The sequence below is a fragment of the Athalia rosae genome, chromosome 1 (genome assembly GCF_917208135.1).
Source record: "Athalia rosae chromosome 1, iyAthRosa1.1, whole genome shotgun sequence".
In the NCBI taxonomy this organism is placed as follows: domain Eukaryota; kingdom Metazoa; phylum Arthropoda; class Insecta; order Hymenoptera; family Athaliidae; genus Athalia; species Athalia rosae.
This window is the reverse complement of record NC_064026.1, coordinates 25780058-25795774: the sequence shown is the minus strand read 5'-3', so window position 1 is coordinate 25795774 and position 15717 is coordinate 25780058. Positions and strand designations below refer to the sequence as shown.

The 15717-nt window shown below is 41.0% G+C and overlaps 1 protein-coding gene across 14 annotated transcripts in view; it reads left to right on the top strand.

Annotated features, from left to right (window-relative positions):
• The window catches only part of LOC105692435 (tropomyosin Per a 7.0102), a 28478-nt gene that overhangs the window by 697 nt on the left and 12064 nt on the right, over positions 1-15717 (top strand). For 4 of the 14 annotated variants that reach the window (XM_012411640.3, XM_048658934.1, XM_012411639.3 and 1 more), the window contains exons 2-4: positions 3055-3208; positions 3425-3550; positions 14359-14492. In XM_012411640.3, coding sequence (XP_012267063.1) covers positions 3095-3208; positions 3425-3550; positions 14359-14492 — 374 coding nt within the window. In that variant the 5' untranslated portion in view covers positions 3055-3094. Of the gene's footprint in view, positions 1-653; positions 796-3054; positions 3209-3424; positions 3551-4313; positions 5758-8413; positions 8914-14358; positions 14493-15717 lie in introns of those variants that run through there. The other 10 variants (XM_048658937.1, XM_020856098.2, XM_048658926.1 and 7 more) reach the window with 10 other exon arrangements.

Below are 15717 nucleotides of genomic sequence, written 5' to 3'. Positions count from 1 at the left end.
GAAAGGAGCTCGAGGGAACGTTGATCGGAGTTCAAATGTATACACCCCATTTCGACGTACTAATTTGGATGTAATATGACATTGAATTAATCACATTACGTACGAATGCGCGCGTGTTTTGAAAAATTAACAGCAGTTTGAAGACCAGCGTTTTATAATATCTCAGGAAAACCATATCGTGCTAGTTATATCGTCTCGTGTTTATAATATAAATTATTTTGTTCTCGTTCAAAAACACAGGTGCTCTTTACCGGCGCACCTGCGGTAATCAAACAAGATGAATTAGTCGTATCGGTAATTGGATAGCGAAATGGAAAATCGCTTATCTCTTTCGTTACTCCAGTCGAATGATCCAGATTTGGAGTATATCGTTAAAGAAAGAACGTGCACGATCAGATTGTTTGTGAACAATTATACGGTAACGCAAATATGGTCGCGCTGAAATTCTGGATGATTGGTGCGGTTCCGATGGTAGTAGCGAACGTAACAGGATACCGACGTCGAGACGTCGACGTCGACAAAGCTCGGTCTGCGTAACCCGAAAAGGTCCGCGAAGTCTAACGTTAGCTTCCCCGTACCCCACCACGCCCTTGTGCGTAAAAATAAACCCCTCTCATCTCGTTTCACACTGCGAAGGATTCCAAACGTTCAAAATATTCGCCTATAGATTTTTTTTTTTTTAAAAAAACTATGGAGTCCCAGGAGTTATAGTCTGACGGAGGCGTCGATCGGCAAGACGTCATCGATTTCGCGTTCTCGAAATCGTCAACGACCTCACTCGAAATCAGCTGAATTGTAAGAGGCAGAGTATATAATTCTTATTCATTCGTTTTATACGCGTTGTGATTTTTCCTTTTCAGTACAACAATGATGTGTGCGCGATGCTCGTAGTTTCTTATCGTTGCGTTATAGCTCTAATCTAAATATGATTTACACAAAGTGCAATTCCGCATATCGTATGCCGAGCAAAGAAAGAATCGACTTGACGTTAGCGAGAATTTCGTGGACGATCCCGAACGCGACTCATCATACTTCTATGTATACGTATATCTCCTATATGCTCTGCGGCCTTATCAGGTTGCAGACGAGGAATTCGACGTATTCCTCTCCGCAATTACACGGAAACGGAATGCTCGGAATGTAACCTCGAGTTTGTGAGAGTGACTTATTCTTTAGTTCCTCGATTCTATAGTAGCCTGAGTTCTGACTCAGGCTTATTTCGCATGTACATCATTTCTTTAGGCAGGTGTGTGTTAAAGTGTCGAAGGTAGAAATATATAATTTGAGGGGGTGATCTCTTAGCATATTCCATTCCGTGAACAGTGCGAGTACGAGAAAACACTATAGTCGTGAGATCGGTCGGAAAAAATAGCGTTCGAAAAATACAGGGAGAGATTATGCTCCGATGCAGCAGCCGCATTTACTATAGTGTACATATATAAGTATGCGGGGTAACCCGATAGATGATAACGCTGAACGTCATCATTGTAACAGCGTAGGAATGCAGATCCGGTCCCATTCTGGGGGGCGTGAAGGGGGTTTTCTTGGGCCTCGCGGCTGCGTTCTCCGACTCTCCTTGGCTCTCCTGCAGAAAGCTCTCCTTGGCTCTGTTTACTTACTTTCCATCACGGATAATACGATGACATTGGGAAGAGATTTCATCGCTTCGTTCGCCCCGAAAATATGCCCAATATTCTTAACTGTCGCTAAACAGGTTTCGAGGAACAGATTTTATTCTTTATCGACGCTTTCCAGCAATTAACAAGTCATTTGTTGTTATAGTTAATTGTCAGACGATCGATCTTTTTTAGGTCAGAATGAATACTTTATTTTCCAATTTGTCACCTTGACCTAGGACTTTTGCTGCGCGTGGACCGATCGGATTCCTCATGTTGACTTGACTGGCATCAAGTACAATGGTGCTAAAGAGACGACGATGACGTGATTAAAAAGATAACAATTCGATCATTCGACGTTCTACGTCTACTTTTGATGTCAAAGCGAGTTTCTCAGTGCTATTAATTATGGTAGTTAGTTTTACCGCAGACGCTGTTAACTACCTTCGCGAAGCTCCTCGATACCTTGATGTAGTCAGTTAACGCTGCGAACGTGGTTCGTCGATATCGTTGAGTTTTATCTGTGACGTGAAAAAATAGTCTTGGGACCCTAAGAGTGTAGCTGCTGGTAAATTTTTGAATGCGTTATGGCGGTGTGCTGGGCTGCCCGGGCGTTCACAGCCAAGACCTCCCTCTATAAATAGGATACCTCGTCATTCACTAATTATACCTCGATACACGGTTAGCCGAGGAAATCTTTCGGGGGGGGGGGGATATTTCCGCTCGCTTGGAATCAATTCTTCCGGCCGAAATTCAAAAATTTGCTCCTGAATGTTATATCAACGAACTTTATGCTGATTCTACCGGAGAGCAATGGGGGAGTCATTGTGCAGACGGCGAAGTTTATTTTCCAAGAGTAGACATCGTTTGTCTTCGTCATTTGAACCTCTTGTTTTTCTTTTCCCTTTAGTTTGCCAAAATAGTCTCGGTTTTATTCGTTTTTCGGACACTGCAAGCGCGCTCCAGGTATACAAAAGATGAACAGAAAAAAAAAGAGTTATAAAAAGAAAAGTAATACAAAAGCGTGCGTCTGATAATGGTATTTGACTTGCAGCTTTTTCAATCACTCGTTATCGATATTATTATTCGCAAGTTGATCAAGCGAAGTCCTGCAGACGAATTGGAGGGGCGTGATGATGTAACATTGAAAAAAAATAACATAAAAAAAGACAAAACTGTCGGGCCTCATAATTGCGACAGTTTGCATTATAGCTCTGAGGAATTTTTTCACCTTGTAACAAGTATAAACATTGTCTGCTGCCAAGTATTATGAGTTTGGTATTTACTGCGAGGCGAATATAATGCTACCACTGTAGTTCATCCAGCAGAAGTATAGTGCAGGCAGTTGAATTTATTGGTCCTAAAAATTTATATTTCATCAACTCGCAATTGTATGGACGTACACTTATATTTCCTTTTCTTTCTTTTTTTGTCGCAGAGTTTTCCTCACTCAAAGGTAAAGAGAAAAAGTCGCCGCCATGGACGCGATCAAGAAGAAAATGCAGGGAATGAAGCTGGAGAAGGACAATGCGATGGATCGCGCATTGCTCTGCGAACAGCAGGCTCGCGATGCCAATGCCCGCGCCGAAAAGGTACGTTCGTAAATTCGATACCTGTCAGAAGCACGAGGTACTCTTTCACCCTGTCAAATAGTAAGCTTTGGCGCGTTGGAAATACAGCTGTTCTCCTCGCAAACGGGGGCCCTCCGTTGTCGTTCGAAATATTTTTTTCGCACAATGACTTTTTTTTTACAAATATTCAATGCGAGCGTTTGATAACGAGGTGTTAATTTTTTATTGCAAAATCAGGCCGAAGAGGAGGCTCGTTCCCTGCAAAAGAAGATCCAGACCATCGAGAATGAACTTGACCAGACCCAGGAGGCCCTCATGCAGGTCAACGCCAAGCTGGAAGAGAAGGACAAGGCTCTTCAGAACGTGAGTATTATACTGACTTGATTTCGAATGTTTAACCGTTACCACGTAAATAAAGTAGGTTACTACCGTTTCGAGAATCGCCGGTGACAGCACTGCAAACGAAATTTAATTTTTCCTAGACGCGCGGTGACGTACAGGTGAAAAAATGTTTATGATTTAATCGCTGTCGTCTCGGATGGAACCTTCCCAACGATTTCTTTTTTATTTGCGGTTTTGGTTCGTGCGTACGCGTGACATGTTTCATAATTTGCACACGACGCTCTCCGTAAAGGGATTCTGTGGAATAGCGTTTTGAAAAACTTTGTTATTTGAATACGTGTATTCAATGACTTCCTTTATGCGTTTATAATATTACGCACCTGAATTATTCAATCCAGTGACCAATTGTATCGGGAATTTTTAATTGTAAGCTTGATCAGTTATACCTTCTTGAATAATCTGTATATTTGAATTCATGCATAATTTTGAAAGACGAAGTAAGGAATGCCACTTGAATTATATTGTAATATAATAATAGATCTATTGACGTCGGTGACAATTGTACGAGTACCTGACGACAGAAAAAAAAAAAACAAAGAAAATATGAAACGCCGCAATTCCGCAACGTTCTTGCCTGTACACTCGATAGATTGGAAAAGTGTGAGATATTCATTCTCACCGCCTAACGTAAAGCAGTAAAAATTTCGGCTAGCAACCGATCTAAATATAGATCAATGAGTAAGAACGTCGCTGGTAATGAAACTGTATTATCCGTTCCCACAATTTTCTCGAAGAAGACGTACGTAAAAAAAATGTTCAAATGCGAATAGATCTCCCCTAAGATTTACGCGCCCCGCTGTAGTTATTGTCCTTTTTCAATCGATTGGAAAGCTTGCGCCGGACCGTATTGCCGACCGTAGGCCAATCGTCATGACGCTTCCTCGCAACGCTGGGGGTCGTGTGGCGTCGCTGCCTGCGCTCTAATGTCAAGCTGATAGTTGGCATCTGTCCCGGGTAACGGGCGGGGGGATGAGAATCTCGGAGCTAGTTGATTCTTAGTGCGCGGAGTTACCGCGTCGTTTTAAATAGCGCTCCGCGTTGAGTTGTCAAGTCACGCAGGACAGGAAACATGCAGTCAGTAGTGACAGCCAAGATGGCGGAGAGTGGGTTGTGCGGTAGCAGTGCGTAGTCGATGATTAAGGGGACGACCCTTTGGTACCCGTAGGTTAGGTGTCCTCGTAAACATGCACCAGGGTACATCGTCGACGACGCGGCGTCGCGGTCACCAGCACCACCCTAGACATGCGACGCGACGCCGTCTCGACGCATTCAGTCGTGGACCCGCGCAGTGTGGTCCTGCTGGAATCTCGGCAGATTCAACTGTCGAACTGTCAGTCGAACAGGATAAATCTTACTCCCCTTCTTCTTCTTCTTGCTCTTATTCCGCAAAAGATTCGCGCGTCGGCGAAGGATTCGGAGAAGGCGATGAATCTAGGATTATTCCGATAGATAGCCGTCAGCCAACTCTAAAAAATTCTCCGCAATTAATAGACGACGATAACAACACGCATTCTTCCAACAAGTTAAAGCCCGTTAAAGACGACGAACAGCTGATCGAGTCCAACGCTGTTATTTGCACAGCTGACGACGACGATAAGACACATTCCGAAAACTATGTCGTTAAAAGGCCCGCGCGGTGTGGTCAGGACGACAAATTACTACGAGACGATAACAAGTCGAGATCTGCCAAGTTATACGGTAAAAATTTATCCAATGATAACGATACCGTCGATATCGATACCCTCGGTTCGAAGACTAGCGAAAAATCGACCGCCAATCGACTGCTGGGCGGCAGAAACAATAATAATTCCACCTCGGAGAGAGGCGGTAAGACAAGGCGAGGAAATTCCTCGCCTAGGAATTCTCGGATTGAGGCGAATAGAAGCCCCGAGCCGGAGCACGCGGTCGCGAGGGCTCGGGGTGACGGAAACTCGGACGACGAGACTTCTAACGTCGAAGAAGATCCGGAGCTCGCTGAACTCGCTAAAATGCGATGCCCCAGCGAACGCACCGAGGTACAAGCCGAAAAGGAGGCGAGGAGAAGAAAGAGATGCGCCGATTATCCCGGTCTAGCATTTGGATGTTCGATATTCTCGAGCGACACGATGATGAAGTTCAGCTTGATTAAAAACGAACTACAAAATATCATGGGGAATCAACTGAAAAGGGTTAGTATCGCGAATAGAATTCCGTATATGCATCTCTTCGGAATCCTTCATTCAAATTTTTAATAACACGACGTTCATCCATCATTGCACACGCACATGTAACGTTTATTATTCGACGTTGGTCACGGATCCTGCAGCGACGATTTCTTTTTGCGTTGCCCTGCTTCCTCTTCTTGACCCTCCTTCGCCGAATACCAGACCGTTGGTATTCTAAAAATAATCGACACAGTGAAACGGCAGCCAGACGTCAAAAGGCGAATCGTGTACCGGCGTGATTTTCATCTATCTAACCAGCGGGGGTTGCGTAATCATTGCGCGAATTAATGCTATCCTTTTGAAATATCCCAACACCTACGGAATCTCCAACTATTTGGAACATCGTACGCGCTAAATTAGATCACGTCTCGTATCCCGTTTCGCGAGACACGGGATACGTGAAATATCAGGCAGCAGCAGCAGCAGCAGCAGTGAACCGATGTCGCGTTCATAACTTTGGCAGGGGCCGGATGCCATGTGGTGGCGAATATCATATTATTTGGCACGACCTACTTCTAGCCATTCTTACCAATTTCGTACTAACAAATGCAATGTTTTTTCGCTCTCTCTTTCATTATTCTCTACGTCTTTTCAAAGATTTCGTCGGTACGTTTTAAATATTCCGTTTTGAATATTCAATCGACCAGAAACATCGTTTGGGACTCTCAACCGCGCCAACAAACGCCGTAGAATTTTCGCGATGATACAATACGACCCATCGCTATTTATCAAATCGTCGTTGAGGGGAGTAAAATCGAAACAAAAAAAAAAAAAAGAAGAGATTCCAATCAAACAGAAATTAAATTTGCTACGGCAGATCATCGAAGATTTATCGTTCCTATGTGGAGAATGGTGAGCGCAAGCAGAAAAGCTGCAAATCAAGGGGCTCTTAATCGGAACCTTTAAACTTTGACAGAAGAGACACGTTATCAATTGTCAAAGCGTGCGTACTGAACATTTAATTTATCGTTCGTAAGTTTTCGTAGGTGTTCGGTGAAACTCGAGAAAATTATAACTGTCTACACGCACAATTTGTCCGGTATGCACATGCGTCATGACTATTTTTGACAAGTAATAATTCTGAACCCTGCAGCAGCCGTCTACTCGACTTTATACATTACACATATATCTGGACGATTTCTCATTTTCATTATGAGAAAATAATACCCACAATTAAACATCTTTTAATGTACCACCGCTACTGATAATAAAATTATCAACGCTATCTCTTGGCGGTATTAAAAATGATAATCATTCGGCGGTGAATTTTGTTTTTCATTTTTTTTTTTTATTTCTTCTCTCAAATATCTTCTGTCGAGACACGTAACGCTTTCCATTATGCAACACTCAATTAATATCATCGTTATTATTGTACGTGAAAAATGTACATGACGACGAATGTTATTTTTTCTTCTCGTAATCGTTAATACATAGAAAATCTAATACTTATGAGATTTTCAAATGTATCGTTCCTGTCGTCACCGACGTTCGACTCTCTAGCTGTCATCTCATGAACTGTTATTGAAACTCTCACGCTGTCCACATTACCGTGACATAGAACCACGTCGGGATCCTCTTCTCCCTCCCCTCGGTTCTAATTACGTAATCTGGTAAATCCTGACCTCAAAAACCTTGAGAGCCCTTCGACGCGGCTACTTAATTACGCATGCGAATAGTTATAATAGATATACGAATGCGGTAATTCTCTATCGGCGTTAAATGTTAACGCTTTAATGCAAGTGTATGTGTTATTTATGCACGATATTATTCATCGAGCGGAGAGGCGCGAACGAATACGATAACGAATTATTACGTACTGTAACGAAAGTGGAAGGAATCGAGCACATCTCCATTTACGGCCATACCTCTTGTATACGTACACGGTTAAACTTGAAGGTCGGAGGTCTTACTCATCGACGACTCAAAATCTCCTCGCGCGATTTCTACATCCGACCTATCTCAAGACTGAGGAATTTCTTTTTTAAACAAAAAATTTTTTATACTCGCTTCATTACCACTGTAACATGCCTATCGTTTCTCATTTTCAAATCCGACCAATATCCGTGTGTTGAATCAAAGTTTTCCGCGACGATGAATTACGTTACGAGCGTACGTCGGCTCGGTAATCAATGTCAGCAGACATTTAAAACGTATTCTACAATACGAAAATAAATTGCCGTTTAGTTCAATTAATATATCATACAGGGAACACCTCTCCACCGGTTTAGTGTGTGTTCTATTGGCACTTCTGCCTTGTGAAAATGTGAGTGTATCACGGTGTACATACACAATGTTGTAATCTCAGATGCCGAGTACTACACCTGTAGCTCACCGATGATTCGATGATGTTTAACTTTCGTTATTTAGCGACCCAATTACAATCGGAGTAGGGCCGACCCGCGGTTTCATAGAGATTGTTAAGTTATGTAATAGCCGTTACAGTTTACTCGCTTCGCAGGATACATTTACAATCTGTATACATATTGTCATATTTCCGTACCAAGAGGCAAACAATGCTCAGGTTGTTTGAATGGGCGAGCGTGAAGTACCGGGCGCGGTATTTCCGGGAGTAGACGATACCCCTGCAGCGTCGATCGGCGGAGGAATTGATACCTGAGTATTTATAATGAAAATTTCGATATATCTTATTGAATAAATCGGTTAAACTGGCGTTTACCGAATTTCAAACTCGGCGGGGTTGTCGGTTTTTTTTTCATCCCTTTTTCGAACGTTGAAATTTTTTCTCTCCATCGCATCGAAGGGATGAATCGCGAAGTTTAGGGTTTTCGAGGGGAATTGAGAACTATTTCTTTACGGCGGAAGGCGCATGCGCGGATTGTCCTGACAGCCATCTTGCCGTTGCCATCAGCCAGTGGTCGTGCGACAGTTCCAGACAACGGGAACCACCTTGCGTTTCGAATTCAGATCGTTTTTAGTGAATTAGTTAGTGACAGTAGCTATTATCGCGGGTAAAATATGACGACCCAAGTGCAACAGGGCAGCCTCCTTGACGTGCTCAAGAAGAAAATGCGACAGACCAAAGAAGAAATGGAAAAATACAAGGATGAATGTGAGGAATACCACAAGCGGCTTCAGGTTGAACTGATGCGTCGGGAAGCAGTGAGTTTCGAGTGTTTCCTTTTTTTTTTTTTTTTACTTCTGTTAAAACCACCATTGATTGTTTCAATGTCATCGCTCTGCTCCAGTCTATAAATCTAGTTGTTAAAGTTTTATCAACGCGGAACCGGCGTCTTATGTTAGCTAGAGTTTGTTGAACGCCAGGGAATCGATCCCCGACCACCAGCATGACGTGTGTGTGTCAGAGGCCCCTCGTTGAGTTGGGCTGCGGCCGATGCTGCTACTTGCTACTTCGTCAGGGAGGGGCAAACCACCACTCACCGCATTCTTTTTACAAATTGAACATCGTAATACGGATCTTTTTCCTTACATACACCCGGTACTCGAATCTTATTTAACCATCTAACAGATACCGAAATCGGGATGCCAACGATCGAAATGAAAACCCCCATCCTCCCTCGTATTACGACACCGGCAATTTTCCAACAGACTTGTCAGAAAATTTAGTCAATTTACCGCAATTCGTTCATGTTCACGAGTAAAAATGACCGGATCATCTCTGAAACAGGTGCTCGGAAATTTCGACGTCGAAATTTTATTCTTTTGTCAAAATTTCTAACCCCTCGACCTTTACGAGAAGTTAGCATAACGAGGCAAACACGTGTCTCAAAAGTGGGCACGTCTAATTTATTACACGTTATTATATATTTTTTTCACTGCCATTTTTTTTTTTTTTAAAAACAATGTGGTAATTTCTCGCATGGAGGTGCGATTCATTGCTAGCGATGAATTCGCCGGATCATAATCCAGCGTTACTCTTATCAGTTGTACGGAAGAGATTACGACACACTTTTGAGCCGGTGAAAACTGATACAAAGCTTCTTACTATCTACTCACTAATTTCATAGGATTACGAATATCGTCGTTATATTCGAGGTAGGTTGGCCTCGTTTGTATGCCGAGTATAATTTATTCGCGTTCGTAAACAGTTCTACAACTAATGGTAAAAAACGATGTAGTTTCTAACTTCTGATTAGAGTTTTCCAAATTCTCTTTCTTCTAAACGCTAATGTCTTTCATCTGAGACCGTACAGCGCGCCTACTCGATACGTGTAAACTGCAACGGAAAGGCTGGAATAACCCTGACCTTGGTCAGGGTCTCGGTAACACGAACATTTACCCCTCTAATGCAGAAAGACAGATGCACCCCATATGCGAGACGTCCGGTTTTCTATGGCCGTCTAGGACCCTTTGGACAACAATAACGATTGCTGATTATTTTCGTTATCCTACGCCCTACCGCCCTCGCTTGACCACTGCCCCCCGTCATATTGTATTACTTTGGCTTCTCAGCTGTACCACCTTACAGTAATTCAAGTTCGTCGAAACGACAGCGTACGCATGAAACTCCCGTTCGATCGTGAGGCCGTAAACAAATCCATGGGAACTTTTTATAGTACACGTACACCATCGGGAATAATTCCAGTTCTACTCTAGTTTCACTTGTCAACGTCTACCGTATTTTCATTTTCTTTGCTACGCGTATCGTCGTTTACATGTCCATAAAATATCGGTGTACGTACGTACATGTATGTATAACAAATTCTATAACATAAATTCGACCTTTGTGTCCAGCGTGTTCAGCCCGATAAGCGATGGTTCTTTGGCGTGTGAATGGCTCTATAGCGTATTGCGAAACGAATTCGTTGTTATCTGTCGAGTATTACAGGTATTATTCATCGATATCGATACATTTCATACCAATTTTCATCGTCGATGCGATATCGTTGTCGCATCATCGTGCAGTGGTTTTTCGTTGCGCTAATTTCGTTCGCTCGACGCACCGTTACGCAGGCTATTAATTTTTTTTCTTCTCTTTCGCCACTTTTTTCTTTCCCATGTTATCAACTTCTCACCACTCCACCTTTTTTCCGCTTTATTTTATTTTTCTTCAATTTTATTATACTTTCCCGCGACTGCTGCAGGTCTGCTTGCACGGGATCATCAAAGCCTGTTTTTAATTAAACTTTGCCATAAATTATGAAGTATACATACGTATAATCCGAGTAATTCACGTATACACATGTGTGTGTGCATATACCTATGTATGTATGTATGTACTACATATTACATACCACATAACGCGTCCTTCCGTCGAGTGATGCAACCGTCGCCACTGACTACATATATAGAGCGTTAGGCTACCGGCGGTATAAGTTGGGTAGCAAAAAGTCAAGATTTTCCTTCACCGCAACTCTGCGGTCATTGGACGATACAGATGTGTCTGTTTCTGTACTTGTAACGCTGTTGATCCTTGCAGTCTGCAACTTCATAACGTCTGCGGCATTGAAACTCCGCGCGATCGATGCAGCGACTTCGTTAATGGGAAAAATTACGCAAAACAAAATAAAAATAAAAACGAAACAACAAAAAAAAAATAAAAAATAGTCACCCCCATTATATACACGTGTATACACCGCTGCGGTTATATTACACGTCAGTTTTTAATTACAAATTTCCCTTCATTTGACACTCACTAGTTCATGTATAGGTACGATATATTATGCGTTATCGTAGGATATTTATACACGCGATTATCTTTATTCTCTTTTCACTTATTTTTCTTCTTCAAATTTTCGGCCACGATTTTCTCGCCCCAGGTTTTATTAGACGGGGACTCGTGGTTTATCGTTTGAAAATTGTCGATTATTCTCTCGCGAGCATCCTTACGATTAGGTCGAAATTATTGTACGGTCTTTACAAGCCTAAAACAGGTTTAATTTGGAGAGTTTCTTTCCTAGTTATGGCAGCCCTAAAGCGAATAATTGAGATCATTGCATCGTATAACAAACGAAAGATAAGAGCTGCTGCTTCATTGTTATTATTGTACTTCAAAACCTGTACGGTATCTAAATTGAAGAAATTTAAAAAGGAAATTATCGTTTGAAACCTAAGTTATATTAAGGCAGATTGATCTTTCATTTTATTCAATTTTTCTCGCATTTTTCTCAATTTTCAATTTATTTCGGACAAAGTATGGCATGTAATATGTACATGCCAATATGTATCTGATTTAGATAAGTTTTGCACCGTCTGGTGCGAAATGCATAATTTATAATCTTCGTATAATATAAATCAGGGATCATGGAGTACGTCATTTCCGGGCACTTATAATTAGCTAAGTCATATCCGTGTGCTCGTTCACGCCAAGTTAATTGTAAATACATATATAAATAAATAATGTGTACATATCTATCGTACAATTGTGCAATTTGTGCGTGTCGAGAGTAATACGGCCGTATGTGGTGCGTATAAGATAAGAGGTTACCGCGGCAAGCCCTCGCTTTATCTACCCAATATATCGTATAATTTCTAATTATCGAGCGATAATTGTTCCATTTATTAGCGCCGTTATAATTTTACCCAACTGTTTGAACCTCTTTTCTTTTCGATCTTGTTGTTCTCTCCATGATTTCTGCACAAATTTAATTGAAAAGAAGAGAAAAAAAAAAAAACGCACGCTGCTTGATTCCTGTATATTATAAGTAAGTTATTGTTTCAGTTGGAGAAACTATTTATTTATCTCTCAAGTCGACTATCAGAATCTCGATCAATTGTAATCGTTACATTTGTTATCATTATGTATATATTTTATTTATAAACAATTTCGTTGAACTTTTCAAGGATATCTCACTATTGTGCGAATCTCACTATATGGCGAGATATACGGTATAATAGCGTAGTGGCCCACGATTGAAAATGTTCGGGTTTGTCAATGGCTCAGGTACTCCACATTTCTGAATCACCGACGCACCTGCGACGTGTGACGGTCTGAAAGAAAAAAAAAACAAAACTATTGCCGCACATTTTAGTTTCGTAGTTTTTCTTTATATCATTTTTTCTTTTTTTTTCATTTCTTTCACCGTGTACAAACGGTAAACCACACCTTTTCCAATCAACGTGTACAGTATACGAGTTTAATAGATGTATACTTGGATAAAAATTATCGGTACACGCACTCCTGCCGTACACGCGTATACGCACATTATTTTTATGTATTTACAACGATCCTATGTGTAAGAGTTCCCGCGACGACCGGACGTCCGGACTTTGCATAGATGGGATTGGTCACACTGTCCATCATTTGGTAGATACCATTACAGGTAGATATCTACCTATGCGCTTATGTACTACGTTTAGTTAGTCTCTATGTGTAATATCCCGGGTCACGACAATTACACTTACCTTCAAACATCCCGATAATCAATTTGACATCGTATCCCAAAGCAAACTCTGCGGTGAGACGCTCGCAAATAATTTTTACACTGTTCGATCGATTCGCTTGGCATTTATGCTACGCTATTTTTGGATAGTTTTGTTCTTTTATATCGCGTTATTCTTCTCAACCTCATGTCATTCCTCGATATATTTCTGCACATTTTGTGACACAGCATTGCGGGGTGGTTTTTAAGTTTTCGTACAAATATTAAATGTTGTTTTGCAACGGCGTATCATGCACGTGTCCTTCTAATTTATGTCCTTCGATTCATTATCTGAAAATTTATGTATAAAATGATTCATCAAATTTTCAGACCTATATACCGATCCACATACACGAGTATTTAATTTTATACGAGGCGCAAACGCGGTGGTTTTTCAATAAGAGAAAAAGAAAAATAATTCGTTACTTGTTTTCTTATGATTTTTTTAACGCGTTGAATAATCGAAGGGAATGAAATCTAATGATTTTCTTCAAGGAATGAAAACAAGTATACCGCCATATTATCTATTTTGAAGTTGCGTGCAGCACGTAACGCGCCTCTACCTACTCTCAGAATTTCTGGAATCATGATTATATTTTTATCTTACTGCCTAGATATACGTATGCTACGTAGAAATGCCAAATTTTATCGTCGGTTGTTTAAGATGTATTTATCGAAGATCGATTCAATGTACCAATAGTTTTCAGTTTTCGGCACTCAACGAGTTTCGAGTTACGAATTCTAATAGATGACATTTTTTCATTCGCCACGTTAACGAGGATCGATTGTATTAAAAAGTTGTTCACCAATTAATTTCTGTATCATCGTGTGTTTATTTAATTTATGATCACGCGATTACACTGAAATCTTAATTCTTGTGCAGTGCTGTTGTTATTTATCCGTAATCGTCGAATAACAATTTGCTGCGGGTAAGGGCATCGCAATGATAATGTCAAAAAGAATTGAACTCTGTCCCACAATCTGCTTCGTATTATATGTATATGCGCATAAATAGATCGAATGCATAACTGTAAGTTTATGTGGTTATTCATAAAACTCGATAAATCTGTATCACGGTAGATACATAGTTGTGCAGTATTTAACAGATATATAATTTATGCGAATAAATTATCTCGAAATAAAAATTGATCATTCTTCGCGAAACGTGAAACGCCAAATGAATTGAATAAAAACATTAACGGGCATTTTTATTCATGACTTTTAGGCCGAATCCGAAGTCGCCGCTCTTAACCGTCGCATCCAGCTTTTGGAGGAAGATCTGGAGAGGTCAGAGGAACGTCTTGCAACTGCCACCGCCAAGTTGGCCGAGGCATCTCAAGCAGCCGATGAAAGCGAGCGGTAAGATTATTTTTATGCAGAAATACCTATCTCTAAACACCGAATATACATGATTCTTGACGATGTCTTATAGCAATTTTTTCTCCCATCGGTATTTCGAAAATTCTTTACGTAATATCAGCAAACTGTATCTTTGGGCATAGTTCGGCTTTGGGTGATGCAATTTTTCAATTTTTCTCTCGTTCGATCTAGCGAATAATCGAGCGATTAATATTCGCGAAGTGCAGCCCTTTGATTCACCTAATCGCATCTATGTACGTGCCCAAAGTTCAGTTGAACTTTAACCTGTTGCTGCGCACGCAAAATGCAAAGCGAAAATTCAATCGTATTTATTTTTCGATAAAACACACTTGGTATGATTCTTCATTTTTTTCTTCATCTCGTAATCGATGGTAAATTGATCAGTTCGGATCGTTCCGATACCAAATTCGGCTCGACGAGGATAGAACGAAATGGACATTTTATCATGTCGTTAAACGTTATTACGTACGCGTATGTACGTACGACTGTATAAACTCATCTGCAGGCACCAAAGTCCTTCACTCCGATGATTGCTCACGGTTGGAGATCCTCGCATTTCCTTTAGCAGCCAAGAGCATACGCTGTTGGTTTTTGCTCATTATATTGGCCGGCAATTTCAAACAACCTTGAATGCCCTTGAACGTCGAGCGTCGAGCGTCGAGCGTGTGCCGCTACAGGTTACAGTTAAGCCTGTCTTCAACCTAGGCTGCTGAAGAAAGAATTCGAACCAGAAAGAGTCGCTGTTCGATACGTTCAATAATTCCAACTTACGATTATATTTTATTTGGAAGTTTTTGTTCTATTTTTTTCGTCTTGCAATCTTTAAGCTTCTCACGCTGCGAACGCACATGAAAAAATATGAAAATGCGGTCCAATTAATTTTTTTAACCCGTGTATAAATACCTACTCGTAAGTTTCGATTATTGGATATCTACATTCTGTTTTATATTTACGCTCCAAAGACGAGAGAAAATGCCCGTGGGTATTTGAAATCGGTTAGATGGGATGGACCAACTTTGAGGTCAATTTTGAGGCGTATCTAGAGTCAATATTTGCATCTTTCACGCACGTGACTACCTACCTAGGTTTACCTGATACGAAAATCAAAGTCAAGGTCGTATCACTGAAAGTTCAATGGCATGAGAAAATTCTATTGTGAATTTTCGCTCGAACTATTCGTACCTCTTCCGAAACTTTTGTGAAA